Source organism: Protopterus annectens, chromosome 5.part0 (genome assembly GCF_019279795.1).
Source record: "Protopterus annectens isolate FY-2018-M chromosome 5.part0, PAN1.0, whole genome shotgun sequence".
NCBI lineage: Eukaryota > Metazoa > Chordata > Ceratodontiformes > Protopteridae > Protopterus > Protopterus annectens.
In genome coordinates this window covers 1,387,253,780-1,387,275,051 of record NC_056735.1, presented here as the reverse complement: position 1 = coordinate 1,387,275,051, position 21,272 = coordinate 1,387,253,780, and the positions used below count along the sequence as shown (strand labels likewise).

The 21,272-nt window shown below is 42.9% G+C and overlaps 1 protein-coding gene across 1 annotated transcript in view; it reads right to left on the bottom strand.

Annotated features, from left to right (window-relative positions):
• The window catches only part of ME3 (malic enzyme 3), a 1,533,849-nt gene that overhangs the window by 943,448 nt on the left and 569,129 nt on the right, over positions 1-21,272 (bottom strand). The window contains exon 4 of the mRNA XM_044071202.1: positions 13,146-13,293. Coding sequence (XP_043927137.1) covers positions 13,146-13,293 — 148 coding nt within the window. The remainder of the gene's footprint in view (positions 1-13,145; positions 13,294-21,272) is intronic.

Genomic DNA, 21,272 nt, shown 5'->3' with positions numbered 1-21,272 from the left:
ATAGGTTGCAAACATTGTATTCCTAAACACGGGTGTCATAAATGCATGACCAAAAGTTCCTCCTCCTTTCTGTGATACAAATTTAGATGTTACTAGGATGACGGCAAGGGGACAAAAACAAGTCAGCAGAGAACTTCATCAGCCTAAACGTTTCTCAAAAACAGGGGTGGGGGTCCCCTGGGAGAGCTGTAGGAAAGGGGTGTGAGAACTCATTGTCCATCATCACCCACCATCTTTTCCCCATTTTTACATGGGGTCTGGGTGTCATGTTAACTGCTGCCATCTCTCTTGATTCAGTGCCACACTCTTGCCTTCTTCAACACTCATGTCTAACTGTAGCAGATCTTCTCTCACACAATACATCCACCTCTTTGCTGGACACCCTCATTTCCTCTTGCTTTCTTCCTGTCTGCCCCAAATCTTCTTTATAGGATAGTCTTTTATTTTTCTGCACATGTGCCCGAAGCACCGTTCTCTGTTCCTTTTGATCTTTTCTGCAACTGAAGCAACTTTGGCTTCTGCTCTTATGTCCTCATTTCTTCATCTGGCCTAAAGTGTACATCCTACCACTCATCTCAGGCACTTTATTTCCATCACCTATAGCTTTCTCAACAACTCTGCCTTTATTCCCCAGGTTTCTGTACCATACAGTAGTACTGGCTGCACCACTGTTTTGTACACCTTACTTTTCAGCTCCTTTTGCATTCTTCTATCATACACTACACCTGAAGCTCTATGCCATTTGGCTGCAGCCCCTCTGATTCTAGCTTTGTCCTCTTCATTCAGGCTTCCCTTCTCCTCAGTCACCCATTCCAGATACTTGAAGCTGTTAACCTATTCCATTATCTTCCCTTCTACCTCCATGCCCAGCTTCTTCTGATTTCCCCCATTTGCTGCCATTACTACTGTATTATCTGTAATCCATTTCATCCCATGTGCCTTCAGTTTTGCATTCCATTCCCCTATCCTTTGTTGAAGTCATTGCTCAGTACCTGTCTGTAATGCAACACTGTCTGTATACAATAATTTATTGATCTGTCCCCTCTGACCTGTTTGTTAATGTAGTCCATCACGAGTATGAACAGCAATGGGCTCAGAGCTGAACCCTGATGTACACCCACTCCCACTGGGAACCCCTTCTGTGGGACCGGACACTGCTCATACTTGAGTCATTGGGTCTATGTTATATAATCGAACTTCTAACATTTCGAACACCATATGTTCGAACTTGGAAGTTTTAAATATGACAACATCGAAACCTCACTATCGCACACTTACCTTACCCGCGCCCTAACTCTAAATTCCGTCACTATCGCACACTTACCTTACCCGCACCCAAACCATAACGTCCGTCACACTCGCACACTTACCTTAACCAGATCTGTAACTTTCCCACCACAGTAGAGAAAATGTCGAAGCTGCAGAAACAGCCAACTGAATTCTTTCCCTAGGAAAGAATACGTATTTCCGCAGCTTCGACATTTTCAATTTTCGAACTTCCCAGTTCAAACATCTCATATTCGCACGTATGCTTGCTCGATTAAATATCATAGACCTGAGTCATTATGTCCTTGTCCATAGTTTGCACGAATTCTACCAACATTTTTGAGACTTCAAACCACCACAGGACTGCCCAAATCAGCTTTCTTGGGACCCTTTCAAATGCTTCCTCCAAGTCTAGGAATGTCTAGTTGGACTCTTTCCTCATCAATAGTTCCTTCTCAACTATCTGTCTCACTGCAAGCATCGAGTCAGTTATGCTGCATCCTGATCTGAATCCAAACTGCTCATCTTGCATCTTACTTTCTACTGAACTGCGTATCCGTTTGTCAATCACCCTCTCCCGAACTTTCATCTAATGTGATAGAAGTTTGATACCTCTGTAATGCCCACAGTAAATGTCCCCTTTGTTCCTATACACTGACAAGCGTATGCTTATTCTCCAGTCATCTGGGATACACCTTTCTTTCCACACAGCTATGAGTACCCTTAGGAGCCACTTCTCCCGTATCTCACCCAGCATTTTTATCATTTCTGCTGTGACCTTTTCTGTGCTAGTTGCTTTCCCTGACTTCATTTTCCTTAGTGCTGTTCTCACTTCTTTTATGGTAGGATCCTCTTCTTCTCTCATTGTAGGTTGTATCTGGGGCAGTACAACTTCTGTGGGGTTTTCTTCATTCAAAAGCTGCTGGACGTACTCCTTCCATCTGTCTTTGATGTCCTATGGACTGGTAAAGCAAATTGTTGCTGGCATCCCTTATGAAGAGTGTCTGACTATCCTCTATCTTTCTGTCTTTTGCCTTGCAACTTGATAGAGTTTCTTTGTGCTATCTGAGTCACTTTCCAGGCACTGGTAGAGTGCTTCTGATGCCCTGTTCTTTGCTACTGCAACGCCTTCATTAGCCTCCTTGTTAGCCAAACAGTATTCCTTCCTAGCCTGGTCTGTATTTTCTAACTTCCACCTATTTCCTCCTCTTCTTGGAGTGCTACAGCCCTCAGTAACTCTTTGAACTGTTGTGCCTTCTCTCCTGTCAACTTCCAGGACTTCAGCTTGGTCTCTGTTGACCTTAGAGCATTCCCCAACCACTGCTTGCAGCAGATTGTCCTTACCTACCTCTAAAATAAGGACGTTTTGGTCCTTTAAGTCCCCTTCACAGGAAACAGTGGGTGAACGAGAACATATCTTAAACTTAACTCAATGATGGGTGATCCTGAACATGACACATGAGCATTGCATTAAATAAGAACTAAGGCAGTACCAGACATAAGAAGATAGGCTACTAGTGCTCCTGGGCTCAGGGATGTGCATACCAAAGGCAAAAGTGGAACACAAAAGAGAGAGGAGAGTCCTGCACAGGATCTAGCTGTAACATCTGATAAACTTCCTTAAGGGTACATTCTTACATCCATAAAGACAGATCCCAGCAAAAATTAAACAGCTGTTTTATGTCCAATGCCTGGGCCTGCTCTGCAAGCCCTGGTATGGGAAACTCCGGTGTACCCTCCTGTGTGGCCCATCAAGCCCTGCCTGTTTTCAATGTTAACATGTAGCATATTTGGGGGAAATGAGCGACTACTCCCTGAGTGCAGGCCTCTTGGGTAAGCTCCTGATGCCTGACAGAGCTGCGAGTGTAGAGAACCCTGACTGCATAAAGGTGCACCTCTCTTGAGCTTTTCATCATTCTCCAGAAATAGAAGATGGGTGCAAAAACTGAATCCTCTGCTAGTTAAGAGCTGATGGTGACAAGCAAAATGCATGAGGCTGTCATGAGCACAGACACACCCCCAGGAGGGTTTGAATAGTATCCGATCCCATGTCCTTCACTTTTTCCTACTGAGCTTGAACTGGTCTATGATCACATGGGGAATCCTGATAATCCCAGCACTGTACACTAGCAGCAATATTGTGAGAACTATGGTAGGGATGGAACATCATCTTCCTGCCTTAGGTGCTCAGATTAAAATATTGACCCTTATGGCAATCCTTGACGTCATGTTCCTCCTCCGGGTAATCAGTGCTGGTGCAGGTCATTGCTCATGATCCATGAAAACACGTAGATAAGCCTATGTCTCACACACAGGATTTTTTGAGACCCAAACAATGCAAGTCTCAAAAAAGAACAGATAGGTATATGACGTTATGCCAAGCTTTATCAGCTTGTTGTGTGACACCATGGCATGATATCCAGGCCTGATATATGACACCATAGGAAGCTCTCCTAGCTTGGTATGTGACACCTTGACATGCTCTCCCAGCTTGGGGTATGACACCTTGACATGCACTCCCAGCTTGGAATGTGATACCATGGCATGCTCTTCCAGCTTAATGTAGGATACCATGGCATGGTCTCCTGGATTGGTTCGTAACATCATAGCATGCTGTCCTGGCTTGATGTGTGACACTGTGGCATATTCTCCCAGACTGATGTGTGACACCATGGCATGCTCTACTGGCTTGGTGTGTGACACCATGGCATGCTATACTGGCTTGGTGTGTGACACCATGGCATGCTCTGCTGGCTTGGTGTGTGACACCACGGCATGCTCTGCTGGCTTGGTGTGTGACACCACGGCATGCTCTGCTGGCTTGGTGTGTGACACCATGGCATGCTCTACTGGCTTGGTGTGTGACACCATGGCATGCTCTGCTGGCTTGGTGTGTGACATCATGGCATGTTCTACTGGCTTGGTGTGCGTCACCATGGCATGCTCTACTGGCTTCATGTGTGACACCACGGCATGCTCTCCTGGATTGGTTTGTGACACCATGGCATGCTCTCCCGGCTTGGTTTGTGACACCATGGCATGCTTTCCTGGCTTGGTGTGTGACACATGGCATTCTCTCCCAGCTTGGTGTGCGACACCATGGCAAGTTCTCCCAGCTTGGTATGCGACACCATGGCAAGTTCTCCCATCTTGGTATCTGACATCATAGCATACTCTCCCAGTTTGGTGTGTGACACCATGGCATCTTCTCCCAGCTTGGTGTGGGACACCATGGTATCTTCTCCCAGCTTGGTGTCTGACATCATAGCATACTCTCCCAGCCTGGTGTGAGACACCATGGCACACTCTCTTAGCTTGGTGTGTAACACCATGACATGCTCTTCTGGCTTTGTGTGTGATACCATGGTAAGCTCTCCCAGCCTGGTGTGTGCAACATGGTATAGCACTGGCATGTACCAGCAGAAGGTACGTGTCCTCAAGCGCCAGAAGAGGGAAGTGAAGGACACAAAATCTCAACATTAAATGCATTGGGAAGGATTCCTGAGGTCAGTTCAAACGTTTGACTGCAAATTCAGAACGCCTTTTATCATTCGGTCAACTTCCAAAAAGAAAAGCACCTCAGAAGAATTAATTCAGGAACTATACAACATGCTCAGTGAGATATCCTTCAAAAGGTAATGGTAGACAGCTTACAAGCAGCAACAGGAAACAGCTAGCCTGACAAGATATTCAACTCAACCAGCAAAAGCTTGCTGAAGATGAAAAGCTTCAGAAAACAAAATCTTTCATCATTTTCTGACAACGCAGACAGACAAGGAAGGGGGAAATAAAAATACAGTGTCTGAACATAATGAAGAACAAGATGACTAAAAGGAGTTAAAATTTGCAGCTCTCTTATTATATCTTAGTGCACAATTTCTTGGGTCGGTCACAGTTAGCCTCCCTCATATTAAAGAAAATATTTCATGCTTCCCTGGTCTGGTTGAAATGATTACCAAGAGTTTTAACCTATACAATCCTACGTTGGTATTTTCTACAGTTTTCTGGTACATAATTTAGAATTATTTTAAAGGAAGTTAGCAATTCATTTTTGTCTGTAAAGGGAAGTACATTCCATAAGTGTGGAAACTGTCATGTAATAAATATATCTGCCAAACATTCTGTATTTTTGATATTTCTTTTTAATATTTAGTTCCCCAATCTGGTTGACTCCCCAGCCTTATATTAGATTCCTAAGTCAGTTCCAAGAAACCTATAAGAAACAGAATTTGACAAATCCTGAAGCCTGAATATTTCAAGTTTTCCAACCCTATCTTATTATTATTCTATACCTTTTAAACTGTTTCAAGTGGGTTGTTAGAAGCGTACAAAGGTCAGCCCTGTATTCAATAATAGGCTGGATCGGTGACATATAATGGCATACAAGAATATCCTTGGAGTGATCAGAAAGCAGTTTAAAATTAGGTTAGCTGGAGAAAGTATTTATTTGACACTGGTAGATAAAAAAAGAAGTCATGTACTCACCATAACGTTCCATCTGAGTGGTTATACTTTCTGCAACCTGTGGGTATTCAGATCCATATCGGATCCGAGCCAGCAACACTTTTTCAAGCATTAGCTCCAAGCTCCGAGCTCCTCCCCTTACCCATAATTCCTCACATCTCCTACCTTCCCTCAAATCGAGTTTGCCACTATCCAAACTATCAGCAACTCAATAACAGCATAAACCTAGAACAGGTTCAGAGGAAGGAGGGCGGGACGCTTGCAGAAATTGAAGTATAACTACTCAGATGGAACGTTATGGTGATTACATAACTTCTTTATCTGAAGTAGTTAACTTCATTTATCTGTGACCTGTGGGACAGAGTCCCCAGCTACCAAATTCCTGAGAGGCCCTCATGGAAGGATATTCCTGAGCACCGCAGAGCCAAAGGATGCTCTCCCTCTAGAGATCAAATTCAACTTATAATGAGAAATAAATGTATCTGACCTTGCCCAGGTCGCTGCTGCACAGATATCGTCCAGTGAAACCCTCGACCAAAAAGCAGCAGAAGTTGCCATAGATCTGGTAGAATGAGCTTTTACAGGACCAGGTAGGGACAGACCTTTATTCTTATAGACTTGCAGTATACATTGTGTAATCCATCTGGCTAAGGAGACCTTGGAAATGGCTTTGGCCAAAAAGAGTCTAGAAATGGACATGAATAACTGGTTTACAAAAGGGTTTAGTCCTATGTAAATAGAAACTAAGCTGTCTATGAACATCTAGCAAATGCAGCTTATATTCACCCATGTTCTGAAAATTTGGAAAGAAAACAGGCAGATTAATCATCTGGTTAATATTTGATTCACTTTCGGTAAGAAAGAAGGGTTCATGCGGAGCAAAACCCTGTCTTTATGAAAGATCAGGTAAGTGGGCACGGCAGACAAAGCTTGGATCTCAGAAACCCTCCTGGCCGAAGTAATGGCCACTAGGAAAGCTGTCTTCCAGGATATGAATTTCAAATCTACTGACGCTGCTGGTTCGAATGGGGGAGTAACCAACGTCTGCAGAACTAGGGTAAGGTCCCAAGGAGGGACTGAATTCTTAACCGGCGGGCGTAAATGAAAAGTGCCATTCAGGAAAGCTTTACACAGTCTCAAAGAGGCCAGAACATTCATATTTTCGGCGACATGAAAATTAGAAATGGCTGCCAGTTGTACTTTTACAGTAGAGGAACTAGCCCCTTGTTGGAAAATATTAGACAAAAACTCCAACACTGCCAGAGCCGGGGCTGTAAAGGGATCAAGGTTCCTCTGAGAAGCCCAAATAGAGAAGAGTTTCCATTTGTTACGATCAACCTTCCTAGTGGAAGCTTTGTGGGATGCCACCAAAATCGTCTTTACTGAAGATGACAGACTGGGAGTCCTAGCAATCAGGGGAACTGAACTGGAGCAACTAAGCCATCAGCTTAAGGCTGTCCAGATCGGGCAGACAGATGCCTGAGGGATGAGAGATGAGATCCGGGCAGGGATCCAGAATCTGAGGAGGAGTTAGAACATGAGACCAGAGGAAGGGGAAACCACACCTGACGAGGCCAGAACGGGACAATGAGGATCACTTTGCATCCCAGTCGGCAAGCTTTCTAAAGAAACTTTGGAATGAGAGGTAATGGGGGATAAGCATACAGTAACCCGAGAGGCCAAGCATGGACAAGAGCGTCTCTGGGGAAGTCCCCTGGTGAGGGGATCAGAGTGAAGAACTCACTGCACTTCGCGTTGGAAGGAGATGCGAAGAGATTGCAGCAAGGCTGAACACACGCAAGGAAGATCTCCTCCGCTACTGACTGTTTCAGAGACCACTCGTATGGCATTAGAAGAGCCCGACTCAGTCTGTCCGCTAAAATGTTGAAGCATCCCGGGACGTACGTTGCAATCAGAAACCGACTGGTGGAGATCGGCTACTCCCACACTCTCATAGCCTCACAACAGAGAGGGTAAAACCTGGTTTCTCCTTGTTTGTTTATGTACCAGACAACTGACATGTTATCTGACTGAACTGCAATCGTCCCCATGGGAAGAGCAGCATGAAAAGCTTGCAACGCTAAAAGCACTGCCCTCATCTCCAGAACATTGATATGCAATCTGGTCTTGGTCGGGGACCACGTGCCTTGGACCGTCCTCCCCAAATAGTGCCCCCCCACCCAAGCTGGGAGGTGTCCATGGGCACTGTGGCTTGGGCTGTGGGTGTTCTGAAGGGACGACCTGCCAAGATTTCTGGTGATTGGAGCCATCAGAAAAGAGACATCTTGCAGGCTCTGCTGATTCATATTGGATAGTCCATGGGGAGATATAACCAAGACCACTGAACTGCCAGGGTCTGCTGAAGCACCCGCATGTGAAGGCGTGCACAGGGAAGGATTGAGATTGCTGCGGCCATGGAGCCTAGGGCTCAGAGAACATCGCTTGCCGTTGGCATCCTGGGGCCGAGGATCACGGACACATGAGCCCGTAGGTTCTGAACAATGTCCAGTGTGAGAAAAACTTGCAATAATAGAGTGTCCAGCCGTGCCCCTATAAATTCCAAGGTCTGTGTCAGGTTCAAGCGGGACTTGGAGACATCCTCGGGAGGTGACTTGGGGGAACCCTCACCTTCTTCCAAGTCAGTATCTTCTGTGAGGGACTCTGGGGAGTCCATGTGCCTCCTCTTACATGAGTGCTTACGGGGACCCTCTTCAGTGGGACTCTCTGAAGAGGGTTCATAAGTCACGGGGGGTTCCTCGACGGGATCCACCTGGGGGTCCTCTAGCACGGGCTGTCCCTGGGACAAACTGATGGGAGTCGTGATCACATCCACGGAAGCCTGGGTGGAGTTCAAGGCAATGGGCTGGGGTCTCAATCCTTGGGACAGAACCTTCTCCACCATGTCGAAGGCCGAAGGAGAGCACACCTCCTTAGCAAGCTCTCCCCGGCTCTGCTGTGAGGATCGGGGCCGAGGCCAAGGTAGCCGGGGCTCCAAAGGAACGGCTCGGATCTGACAAATTCTGAGCCGAAGACACCTCTGTTCCCTTGGATCCGACTCCCCGTTCTCGGGCCCGAGAGTTGCTCGGATCTGAACAGGTCTGATCCGAGGAACTGAAGGTAATCGCCGACGTCAAGGTTGGAGGAACAGTCAGCACCGAACCCCCAGCTCCGAGGATTCTCGGATCCATAAACCCCGAAACCACAGGTTGGATCGGGGAAGGAGAGACTGGATGGAAGAAGGGCATAGAGGTCCCCTCTCTGGCCGGAGAGGGGCCCTGGCAAGACTCCCATTTGGATTTGGGTCCGAATTAACCTTCGCATCATCCTGTCTATGTCAAGCTCCAACAGACTCTGAGTCGACTGCGAGGAGGTGACTGACTCAGATCTGGCTGTTCTATGCAACAACCTCAAAGAAGGCCTCTGGTCCGAGGGCTCAGTCAGCTCCGGGGAGAACCTTGGGGAGTGGAGCCGAGGAGAGGTGGTCCCGACAACTTTAGTGGGTGGGCTGGAAAAGCTCTCCTGCTCTGGAGACCGCCTGCTGTGCCTTTCCTCTCTCTTGTCCTTATCCCTCTTATCCTATTTGTCTTTAGTTTTAGTCCCCATCTCAGAAGGCTTAGAGGGAGATTGAGTTCCAGCCTGAGGGGGGGTTGATCGGCTACTGGAGCCGAGGTCGAGGTCGCCATGTCCAAGGCAGAAACTGGTAGCAGACCCTTAGCTACCAGCTTTGCCTTCCTTTCCTTCAATGCCCTAGGGGTGAACCCTGCACACACACTACAAGGCAAAGACAGGTTGGGAACACCCAGGGCAAATAACACACAGATAACACACAGGTGAAAACTTGTGGCCACACTCTGTGCATTTTTTAAAGATTGGTTTTGGCTGCTCAGCCATCACCAAAAATCACTCAGCCAAAACTAAACCCAAAACTAACACACACACAGTAGGGTCAGGTTAGGCCTACACACTACCTTACAATTTCTAACTTTTTAAACTACTTTTTTTTTTTTTTTTTTTAACAGAAAACCGACGAACAACGAAGGGGAGGAAAGGGATGAGAAACGACTACACACACACACACACACACACACACACACACACACACACACACACACACACACACACACACACACACACACACACACTCACTAAATATATTAGAAAAAGTACCACTTACTCAGGTAGTCTACCTATACCAAATAAATTGCACTTACTACACCCAACTAGGAGCTATAGAGACCACGATGCGTACGCATGAAGCGGCAAACGAGATTTGGGGGAAGTTAGGAGATGTGAGGGATTATGGGTAAGGGGAGGAGCTCGAAGCTTGGAGCAGATTCTTGAAAAAATATTGCCAGCTCGGATCCGATATGGATCTGAATACCCACACGTTGCAGATAAATGAAGTTAACTACTTCAGATCTATAGTTAAACTCAACATTGTTTTTCCCCATTATCCCCAGATCTTTAATGATGCGGTATTTTTTTTATAATCCTGCAATTTATTTTGCAGTTATGCTGTAGTCATGACATTTTTGTCAGTTCTTGTTATGTGACATTTTTGAACATTCAAGGTAATGTCATTACTACTGTACAAGGTATATATTCTTTGTAGATCATCCTGGAGAATCCATGTTATCTTTCACTGAAATAATTATGCAACTCTTTTTGCAATCATTGGCATATTTGGTTATTTTGAGTCCTTTTCTGTTACTTCTGCACTGTACAGAAGCAGTCTGACACACACACACACACACACACACACACACACACACACACACACACACACACACATGAAACAGCCAAGATTTAGCTTGCCATATTATCCATACTCATTGACTGTTGCTCTTCTGAATTGATCTTCATACTACTTAGAAACAATATCAGCTAATTAACATATAAGACTTGCTTGAACCTCCCTTGAAACAGAGCCATGACTCCTCATGGAAGCTGCCCTCAGTACTGATGTCTTGATGCAGTACTAAAGGAGGATACCTCTCGCTGGCAGTGGTGGGTCACAGCAGCACTGCTACTCGTCCTCAAATCAGATAGATTTTGCTTAAGGAAATGCAAAGGGTAAAAGTGCTCCTTCAAAAAAGTAATGTTAGGAGATTAGAAAAAGCATAGAAGACAGATATTAAGAAGCCAGTTTCCTTATGTCTGAAGAAAGGTCCAGGAGAGAATTCTAAAGGTTACAGAAATATAATAAAAGACATCCCAAAAGCCAGATGCATGTATACTTAAAGTGAGCTAAATATCAGATGGTCTTCCAACTACAATAACGACAGTGGGAAAGGAAAGACAGCTTCTATGAAACAAGTGAGAAACCAGTTGTTTAAATGGTGAAAAAGAAAACATGTTCTGATGAATGGGCAATGCAACTGCCTGCATCTGAAGAGGGTATCTAATGGCACCAGCCTGAAGTCCTGAACCTGCTGAATTAGCAAGTCACAGTGGTTTATGCTGGCGAAGGGCATCCCTAATAGTTTGCCCATACAACATGTTCCATCAGAAAGGAGGTATCTGATAGCTAAGATCAGGTTGCGAGACAAATAGGTGGGAAGACTGCTGTATGAAGCTGGATGCCACAATAAAAAGTCTTATAAGAAGAATGTATTATCACATATGTAAATGAAAAGTACCAAAGAATTAATCGCTGCATCTGGAAATATTCTAAAAGACTCATGTATGCATGATTGAACTTTAAGAGGCTGGATGGCAAGTGACTGATGCAAATGGATTCATGCACAGACATCTAGTTAATGCTTGAAGATCTGCAGATAGAACCATCATAATGTTGTAATTTACATATACCGTATGTACTTAATGCATCTGGACTACTTAATGCTGCCAAGACAGGAGGGTGGACAATTCTGCTACTGCTGAGATGTATGATTTTATTTAACTTCATTTAACAAATTACTAAAGAGAACACTAACTAAGCCTAAAGTAATAATAAGTAAACACAGGCTCACAATCAGTGTTACATTGCACTTATTTAAACAGATACTTACCTACTCTCACTATATCTTAAGAGGTCCTCAAACAGCTTTACTTCTCCTCATAAATCATACAAACATTTTTTTTTCTATTAAAGTAATCACATTTCTTAGTAATGTAAATTGAATGTGAATGTTTCTTGCATCTCATTGACAGTTCTCATTATATACAACTTCATATACATTAAACTTGCAGCATTTTTTCTCAAAATAAGCTATCATAGTATTTTGCACTTTATACTCAGACATAAATCCATTCCTGATTATTTATGTATGGTTCTGTTTTTCTGGACTGAGATGAACTGTTTTAATTTTGTGCACTGTATTTTTTTGTATTTTCTGCCACTTACATCATTTATACTTGCCACCACTGCCATGGGTCATCACTGAAAAAGGTCCCTGGACCAGCCAACCCACCACTCAGTTATAAGTAAGAAGGAGGAACACAAAAAGAGGAACATAAATCACACACCTCACATATTCTAGGAAATTGAAAAATTTAAAAAACCAAAAATACTTGACATGGTGACCTTGCCTGCACTATAAACAGTTCAGGGTGCTACATCCAGGAATAACAGAATGCAGATCCCTTTTCTTTCATACTGCATTGTAGTTTTTAGACAAACTGTCTCCTGGAATCCTAAACAATTTCTGCTTAGGACAAGCTACTGTACTAATGTAGGAAGCATTCACAGAATGTTCCTGACTCATGAGCTGCATCCTGCATCGACTGTTTTGGAATCTGGTCTTGTGAATAGATCTAAAGTTTTCATGGGAACACAGGCACATTTCTGCCTGACTGAGAATCATTATAAACCACACAATCTAATGGTTCCCCAGACATTAGTACATTATTGCACTAAGTTCATTCTGTAACCTCTGTTTAAGATGCGGTGGAGAAAGGGGGTTTTAAGCACACTTTTCTTCTTTAAATTACCCATGACATGTATAGTTCAAAATAAGACTGCAGTATGTAATTCAATTATATTAAAAATAAAAGTAAAATAAAATATTTTTCCATCAAAATCATGACATCTTTAAATAAACAAGTCTCTGAAATCTGTAGGAACACTGCTCTTTTGAGTAAAGGAAGGTATTCACTCAGTTCAAACAATGCCAGGATTACTCATAGCCTCAAGCTGCTGAGGAACTCTTCAATGCTTTAAACTGCGAAGAAAAAGGAATACAACACTGACATTTGTGACTAGATTATACAGACTATGAGGCAGTGTTTCAGAACAAAACCATTCCGGTTGGTGTTTACATAGCAACATCATAAATTCTCCCTAGGAGGCATCAAAAGATTGTCTCAGACAGCTTGACGATCTGCCTTTTGATCCAGAATTTTATTTATTGCATTTAACCGCCCACAAACTTCTGTGTAAAACAAGAGACACTGAAAAAGTTCATTCTGCTCACTGGTCTCCGAAATGCAAGGCCATACTGCTGACATGCCAACCCAACTGTGGGGGTGTATACTATTGGCATAAATCGTTCGATGTCAGATGTCAGAACTCGATAAAAAAGCTTTTCATTTCTGTCTTGCAGAGTCATCAATATAATGTACCTATGCAATAAGAGATTAGAAAATAAAACTGGGTTCAAAAGCAAGATTATAAAGGCATTTATACATATGTCTGTGAATATAAACTAAAAACAAGCTCAGAAACAGTACAAAGACATATACAGATAATGTATATGCGTACAACTATATGATTACATCTATATGCAAGGATTCAAACGCATTTACAGTTTATTTATAACACTTAAAATAACTATCAAAAACATTGCATAATTAGGACATTTCCACTTACAGTACTTAAACAGAAAAATACATAATTAGGGAAATGTCCTTTTGTTTCCAAAGTTCCTGTCAGACTCCACTGCATAACAGTTACTAATAATTATAAAAGCTATAACGTAAACAACTGGTTTTACGGTCTGGTTTTAGGTTATTTATTTATAATAGCTGAAAGAATGCCATGGAGAGATCTCTTCCAGGCACAATATGGAACACACCAATGTTTAGACTGGAGCACAAGATAACGGCATACAACAGAAGTAACATAATTACGCAGCATAAGGCAGGACAGGTTGTGCAGCGGGTAATGATTCTCTTGGACAGGCTAAAGCAGAAGGTAAAGCTGAACAGGTGAATCTCCTCAGAAGTGATATTATTACATAGCAGCACCCACTACTTGACACTTTTCCATTATACAATGTCTCATTTTTAAAAACAATATTTTTTCCTGCCTCTGATAATACACAGCTGACATTATGAAGTATATTTGCTGGTCAGTAATTAGATATCTTTAGTTTGCATAACCATTGCATACAGCAAGGAAAACTCCCAACTTCCACTGCAGTTAATCTCACCCTAGAGTTATTGTTTTCTTATTATAAATGACCTAGATGTTATTTAGTGCCTCAAAACCATTCAGTGTAATTTCAGTTCAAAACTAAAAAAAATAAAGCAAATATTGCAAACCTTGCTGTCTCTCTGAAGTGATAAATAGCAAGGCTGCTGCACTTAACTGACAAGTATGTAATCTCAGAAAGAACATGAGGAAAAGTGAAGGTCTCTGTAAAACAGCCTGCAGTTAGCACAAACCATGGTCAAACAATGAAAAAAAGAAACTAACAGAGCTTCTACAGACTATATAAAAACAAAAAGAAAACTGGAACCATGGGTAGCTTGGTTTATTCAGATGCAAGCAAAACACTTCCACAGTATTCACACTGCTTCTTCAAGCATCAAACTCTTCCTGCTACAAAGGTTACTTAAATACATTCAGCTAACAATAATCAATTACACAATTACCTAATTAAATACTAAAACAAGAAGTTGTCTTCTTAAATAAAAACTAAAAAATTATGCATTATTTTTAATTAATTTTATCATGTAACTTCTTAAAATAGGCTTAATGCTCAACATATCATTTAAGTCTGGTGGAAAATGAGCTCTAAACACTAAATCCATTTAGTTTCCATTTTCTCTGTTAAATTTCTTTTATCTCCTCCTCTGATGTAAGTTGGGGTGTTATATACAAAAAAAACTTAAAACTGTGCTCATCACCCTTATCTAAAATGTGCCTAAAAGTGCATTAGTAGTCTTTTTCCTTCTAACCTCAAATGACTACAAGTCCTATCTTTTAGTTTTTGGATAGTTTTACCTATATAGAATGCTGGTAGATGTTACACTTTGCCATGTATACAAGATTTCTAGTGTTACAGTCACCCAGCACTTGTATATAAAAAAATATGCTCACCCGCGGTGAGCAGGAGGGAAAGACCTTGCTGCCATTGGAATCAAGTTCTCTACCCCTCAACATAGATTCTCCAGGAACCAGTGAGGTGGTAAGAAAATGTGGTTCCAGACGTCTCAGGGACCTTTTCAGGACTTGCATGGGGATAGTTCCTCCAGAGGCAGAGGAGGAGGTTTTAATGGCAGATGTCACACCAGAGGCAGAGGAGGTCCGCAAAACCAGGGCTTAACATACTCCTTCTCTCCACTTCCCATCACAAGGAAGAAACTTCCCAACATTCCTCCCCATCACAGTGAGTATACAGCTCAAGAGGTTCAAAAACTGCTACAAAAAAGAGTCTTCCAGGAGGTCCCACCCAAACAAATAGGATTCAGAACTTCCACTTCTTTTTCATGCCGAAGAAAACAGGGGACCTGAGACCAGTTCTCGATCTAAGCAATCTAGATCAGTATGTAAAGAAGACAAAGTTCTAAATGGTTACGGTTCAGTCCATCCTGCCTCTTCTGCACAAGGATGATTGTATGTGCTTTACAGATCTCTAGGATGCGTAGTATCATATCAAAATAGACAGGTGCTCCAGGATACACCTGTGCTTTCAGCTAGGAGCCTATCACTACCAGTTCAGAGCACTGCCCTTTGGTCTCATCACAGCCCCCAGAGTGTTCACCAAATGCATGGCAGTCATGGCAGGTCACTTGAGACTCACAGGATTCTAGGTGGCTCCGTATCTAGACAATTGGCTCCACACACCCCCAACCAGTCATCAGCTTCTACAAGCCAGGGATTACTTGCTTTAGATCTTCAGCTCCCTAGGCACTACAGTAAACCTTGCCAAATCAAAGATGACTCCAGTACAGATTCTGTAATTTATAGGAACTCAATTGGATACTATGACTCAAGTAGTGTACTACCTCTTCATTGAATCATATAATTGAGAAATCAAGTGCAGGACAAACTGTCTCTTCCGTCCACTTAAGCAAAAATAGTGTTACAAGCTCTTGGGTCAAAGTCAGCTGCCATTCTTCTAGTTCCTCTAGCAAGATTATTTATGTGAATCCTTCAATAGACACTAGCAGTTCAGTGGTCCAATTCTTTACCAACCTCTATCTTTTCCCAAAAAACTCACCCCAATTTGCAAATGTCATATTTGATGGTGGATCCAGTCAGATGACCTCTTTCTGGGCAGACCATTCTCTCTTCTTCCCCCAATAGCCAAAGTGACCACGGACACTTCCCAACTGGGGTGGGGTGGGGGCATTTCATAGCAAAGATGGTCCAAGGCATGTGGTCCCCCTTGAAGACCAAGTTGCATATCAATATCTCAGAGACCCAGCTAACACTGCAAGCTTTTCAGGAAGTTCTCCCTGTATGGACTATTGCAGTCCATATGGACAACATGTCAATAGTCTGGTACATCAACAAATAAGGAGGAACCCATTCCTACCCTTTATGCAAAGAGGCTGTGAGAATCTGGGACTGGGCAATCTCTTCAGACTGCTTTCTTATTGCAGTGCACATACCTGGAAAACCAGCATGCTGGCAGACAGACTCAGCAGGTCCATTCTGATTCCAGACGAGTAGTCCCTCAATCAGATGGTAGCAAATGTGATCTCCAGCCACTGGGGCCAGCCTTGCTATGACCTATTTGCATGTCCCCTCAACAAATGCAGGAAGTACTTCACTCTGATCCCCCCCTCCGAGAGATACACAGAGGATGCTCTGATTCACAAATGACCCCCAGGTCTCCTCTATGCTTATCCCCCCTCTCCCTGTCATTCCAAAGTTCTTACATAAAGTGAGAAGGCTAAAGAACTCAGTCTTTCTCATTGCCCCCTTCTGACCTCGGCTGGTTTGGTTCCTCTTCCTACGGTCTCATTTGAAGTATCTTCCAGGATACTGGAGCCCACTTGGGATCTCTTGTTTCACGCATCAGGAATTCAACATCCCAATCTTCCCACCCTCAAACTGACTGCATGGTTTCTCCACCTTCCAGTAACTGTAAGACTGTCCAGGCTCACTTCCACAGTTTGTGATATTATCTTGGCCTCACAGAAGTCTCCACCAAGAAAGTTTACAGAAGTAAATGGAAAAGATTTTCCATATGGGCTTCCAATAAGAATATTGATCCCTTTTCAGCACCTATTTCAGCCATTCTTCTTTTTCTCACTACACTTTTCAAGAAAGGGGCCAATTTTTTGGGTCTACTTCACGCTGTCGTAAGCTGACAATATCGAGTCTGATATTGTCGGCACGACAATATCGAAAGTGAAGAACATCGTGCAAGTAAACGGAAATCTCCGTAAGGGGAGCTTTCCGTTTACCTCAATGTAGTGCGGTCTCGGAGTTGGTATATTTAAGTGGGGGGGTGGGCAGGGGGGCTTGCCTCCCTGCCTACGCCATTTAGTTTTGTTTTTTTTTAATTGTTTTTTTTTTTTTACGTTATTTGATGTTTTACTTAATCGATCAATAAAGTTCGACCTTTTAAAGTTCAACCTTTATTGATTCAATTAAGTAAACTTTCGATAACGTGTTATAGAAGCCAGTTTTTCTACTATTAAACTTCAGTTGGCAGCCATATTTAACTTCCATGCTGGTAACAAATTGTTTGCTCTGACATCTTCCAAACTATGTAAACATTTCATGAAGGGAAATTTTCCTACTTAGACCTCCAATAAAGGATCCCTGTCTTTCTTGGGATCTGATGGTGGTCCTTCAAGGTTCAACTCAAAAACCCTTTGAACCAGCAGACAAATGCGACATGAAGTTTCTTTCTTGGAAAACAATCCTTCTAGTAGCTATCAATTCAGCAAAAAGAATTTCTGAACTCTGGGCTTTATCAGCTAGGTTTCCTTACATTATTTTCCATAAGGATAGGGTATCTCTGAGAATCAACCCTTCCTTTTTGCCTAAAGTGGCCATGAAGAATAACATTAACCAGTCCATACAATTACCAGTTTTCTTTCCAAAATATTTTAATAAGGGTGAATGTATGCTACACCTTCTTGATGTTCACAGGCAGTTATGTTTTTATCTTCACAGACTCAAACAGTACAGGAAGTCGGATCAGCTGTTTGTATCCTTTTCCCCTAACCATTTGGGTCAGACAGTATCCAAAATTACTCTGGCCAAATGGATTATTAATTGTATCTCACTGATTTATTCACAGAAATGGTTGGAGTTACTTCATCCTCCTAGAGCACATTTCACTAGATCTATGGCTACTTCCTCTGCTTTTTCTTCAAGATCTTCCATTGATGATACCTGCACCACAGCCACTTGCTCAAAGACTCGTACCTTTGTTTCACATTACAAATAAGCATTATTTCCAGAAGCAGACTTTCCTTTGGTTCAACAGTGATCCGGCATGTCCTTCCTTGAGGGCCCCCAAGAGTTACTTATCTGGGGACTCTGATCCGTTCATGAGGAAAAATGAAAAAGACAACATCAGATTTAGAACTTGTATACTTGCCATAACCTGGCATCTGTGTTGTCTATTTTAATTTTTCCTCACCTTCAGTCCTAACCATGCCCCGGCCCTGTCACTCCTTGAAGAATTTTAAGATGGTTTTGGAACCCACGTGTTCCTTATTTGAGCCTAAGTCTTTTTGCTTGTGTCTGTCCTGTCTCTATAGCAAAGTGGGCAGTAGGGCAGTAAACTCGATCTGAGGAGTTGGGGATGCAATGAAGCATTGTGGGTAGAGGGAGGGGCTTAAGCTTTGGATCCGAAGTCTTGTGTATGCGGCTGAGTCAGATCAGAGGATTGGATTCTAGACCCATTTATGAGAAAGAATGAAAAGGACAACTCAGATGCATACCTCTCAACCTCTTAGAGCAAGAAATCTGGACAAAGCCATAAGTAAAAGTGGGACAAACACCCAAAAAAATTTTAAATATTGCTCTTACAAACTTAAAAAGTTGATAGAATAACAGGTTTTGCATTAGCATTAATGTTTTGAAGGGTATGAAGTGTGAAACTCAAATGTCTGTCATTATTTTCTAACATCAATCTTTAATGATATGCCACTATTTTGCCAGAAAAACACAAGTTTATGAAAAAATGGATCAAAAATATAAAGCAAAAATTTGGACATTCTGCAAAAATCTGTACAGCTGAGAGGCATGCTCAGATGTCAAGTTATATTAAGTACATAAAGTACAGTTGTGTACACTTACCATAAATGTAGATGGTCGAGTGTTTTCGCTGTTGCAGTCCTTACAAAATGGGTTATCTGGTCCCCGGTAGCCCGCAGTCGGACAGAATACTAAAGTCCTTGGTATATGACGTCGGCTGCCTTCAGATTAGGCCTGACGTCAGGACGTCAGGTACAAAAGAAGGCAGCCGACGCCATTTCCTTAGTTTTTCTTGCCTTAACTGTCAGGAGCCCCCAAAAAGGGTTAGACCAGGAAAAGAAAAATCCAGTCTGTGCCCTAGGAAAAAAGGGGGGTGGAAGAGGAGGAATCCAGGACTGCAACAGTGAATACACTCGAACATCTACATTTATGGTAAGTGTACACAACTGTACTATGTTCATCGTGTTTCACTGTTGCAGTCCTTACAAAATGGGTTGATTCCCAAAGCCCAGGAAAAAAACAAAAGGGAGGAGGAACACCCACTGTTTAATGATTGGTGAAGATGCCCTGCAACACTGCAGTGGCAAAACTAGCCCTGATTTAGAAACCAAAGGTAAAATGTAATGTTTAGTGAAAGTGTGGACAGAAGACCAGGTAGCTGCTTCCAGGATGTCCCTAGTAGGTACACCTCTTAAAAAAAACTGCTGAGGTAGAGGCCACTCTAGTAGAATGGGTCCTAATACTCTGTGGAGGAACTTTACCATGCTGTAAGTAACAAAAGTGAATACAATGAGCAATCCACTTAGAAATGGTCTGTTTAGAAATAGCTTTGCCCTGGGTTCCAGGAGCAAAACTGACCAACAACTGATCCGACTTTCGAAACAATTTAGTCCTGTCCAGGTAAAATCTAAGCTGTCTATGCACATCCAGGGAATGCAGTAACCTTTCCCCTTTATTCTGAGGATTAGGAAAGAAGACAGGCAGGTGTATAGACTGGTTGAGTCAGGCTAGAAACCACCTTAGGCATAAAGGAGGGATTAGTTTGAAGAGAAACCTGATCCACATGGAAGATGATAAAAGGCTCTACTGCCATTAAGGCCTGCAGCTCAGAAACTCTTCTAGCTGAAGTAATAGCCAAGAGAAAGGCACTCTTCCAGGATAGAAACTTCAAATCTGCTGAGGCAGCTGGTTTAAAAGGAGGCAGAGTAAGTTTCTCAAGTACAAAATTAAGATCCCAAGCAGGAGTAGGTGCCCTTTTGGGAGGCTTTAAATTGCTAGCTCCCCTGAGGAACTGTTTCATTAAGGGATGAGAGAAAATGGGTTGCTCAAAAGAACAATGAGCAGAAATAGCTGAAGCATGGATCTTGATAGAAGAGAAGGAAAGTCCACCATTAAGCAAGCCTGCCAGATAGTGAAGAATACGTGGAAGAGAAAGTTGAGAAGGGTCTTCCTCTCTAGTCTGCATCCAAATGGAGAACCTTTTCCACTTATCTGCATAAGATTTCCTAGTGCTAGGCCTCCTGGCTTCATGAAGGACCTCAACCACCTGTTGGGAAAGGTTCAAATTATGAGTCAGGCTGCCAAATGCAGAGTCTGAAGATGAGGATGCAGAATTTTTCCCCCTTCCTGAACCAAGAGATGTGGTATTAGGGCAGATGCCAAGGCTGAAACTGGGATTGCGAAGTAGTTGATACCAATGCTGCCTGGGCCAGTCTGGAGCTAAGACGATGGCCCTTGTTTTTTCGTCCCTTATCTTTAACAACAAGAAGAAGAGGCAGAGGAGGGAATGCATAGATCGAGAGCTGTGTCCAGGGGAAGGACAGAGCATCCACTTTCCAAACTTTGTTGTGATGATCCCTGGTGCAAAAGGTTGGAAAAAGGTGGTTGGTTAGACATGAGAAGAGATCCACCTGGGGAATGCCCCAACGCTGAATGATGCAATAGAAGATGGTCTTGTTTAGTTGCCACTCATGAGGATCAAGGACCTGCCTGTTCAACCAGTCTGCCAAGGTGTTGAGCTTTCCTGAAAGAAACTGAGCTATCAGATGAATGCCCATGGAAGCTGCTATGGACCATAGTATCATGCTTTGTCTGCACAGAGGGTAAGAATGAGTCCCTCCCTGCTTGTTGATGTACCACATGATTGTAGTATTGTCTGTCCTGACCAGAAGAGTACCAGGAGATAGAAGATGCTTGAAAGCCATTAAGG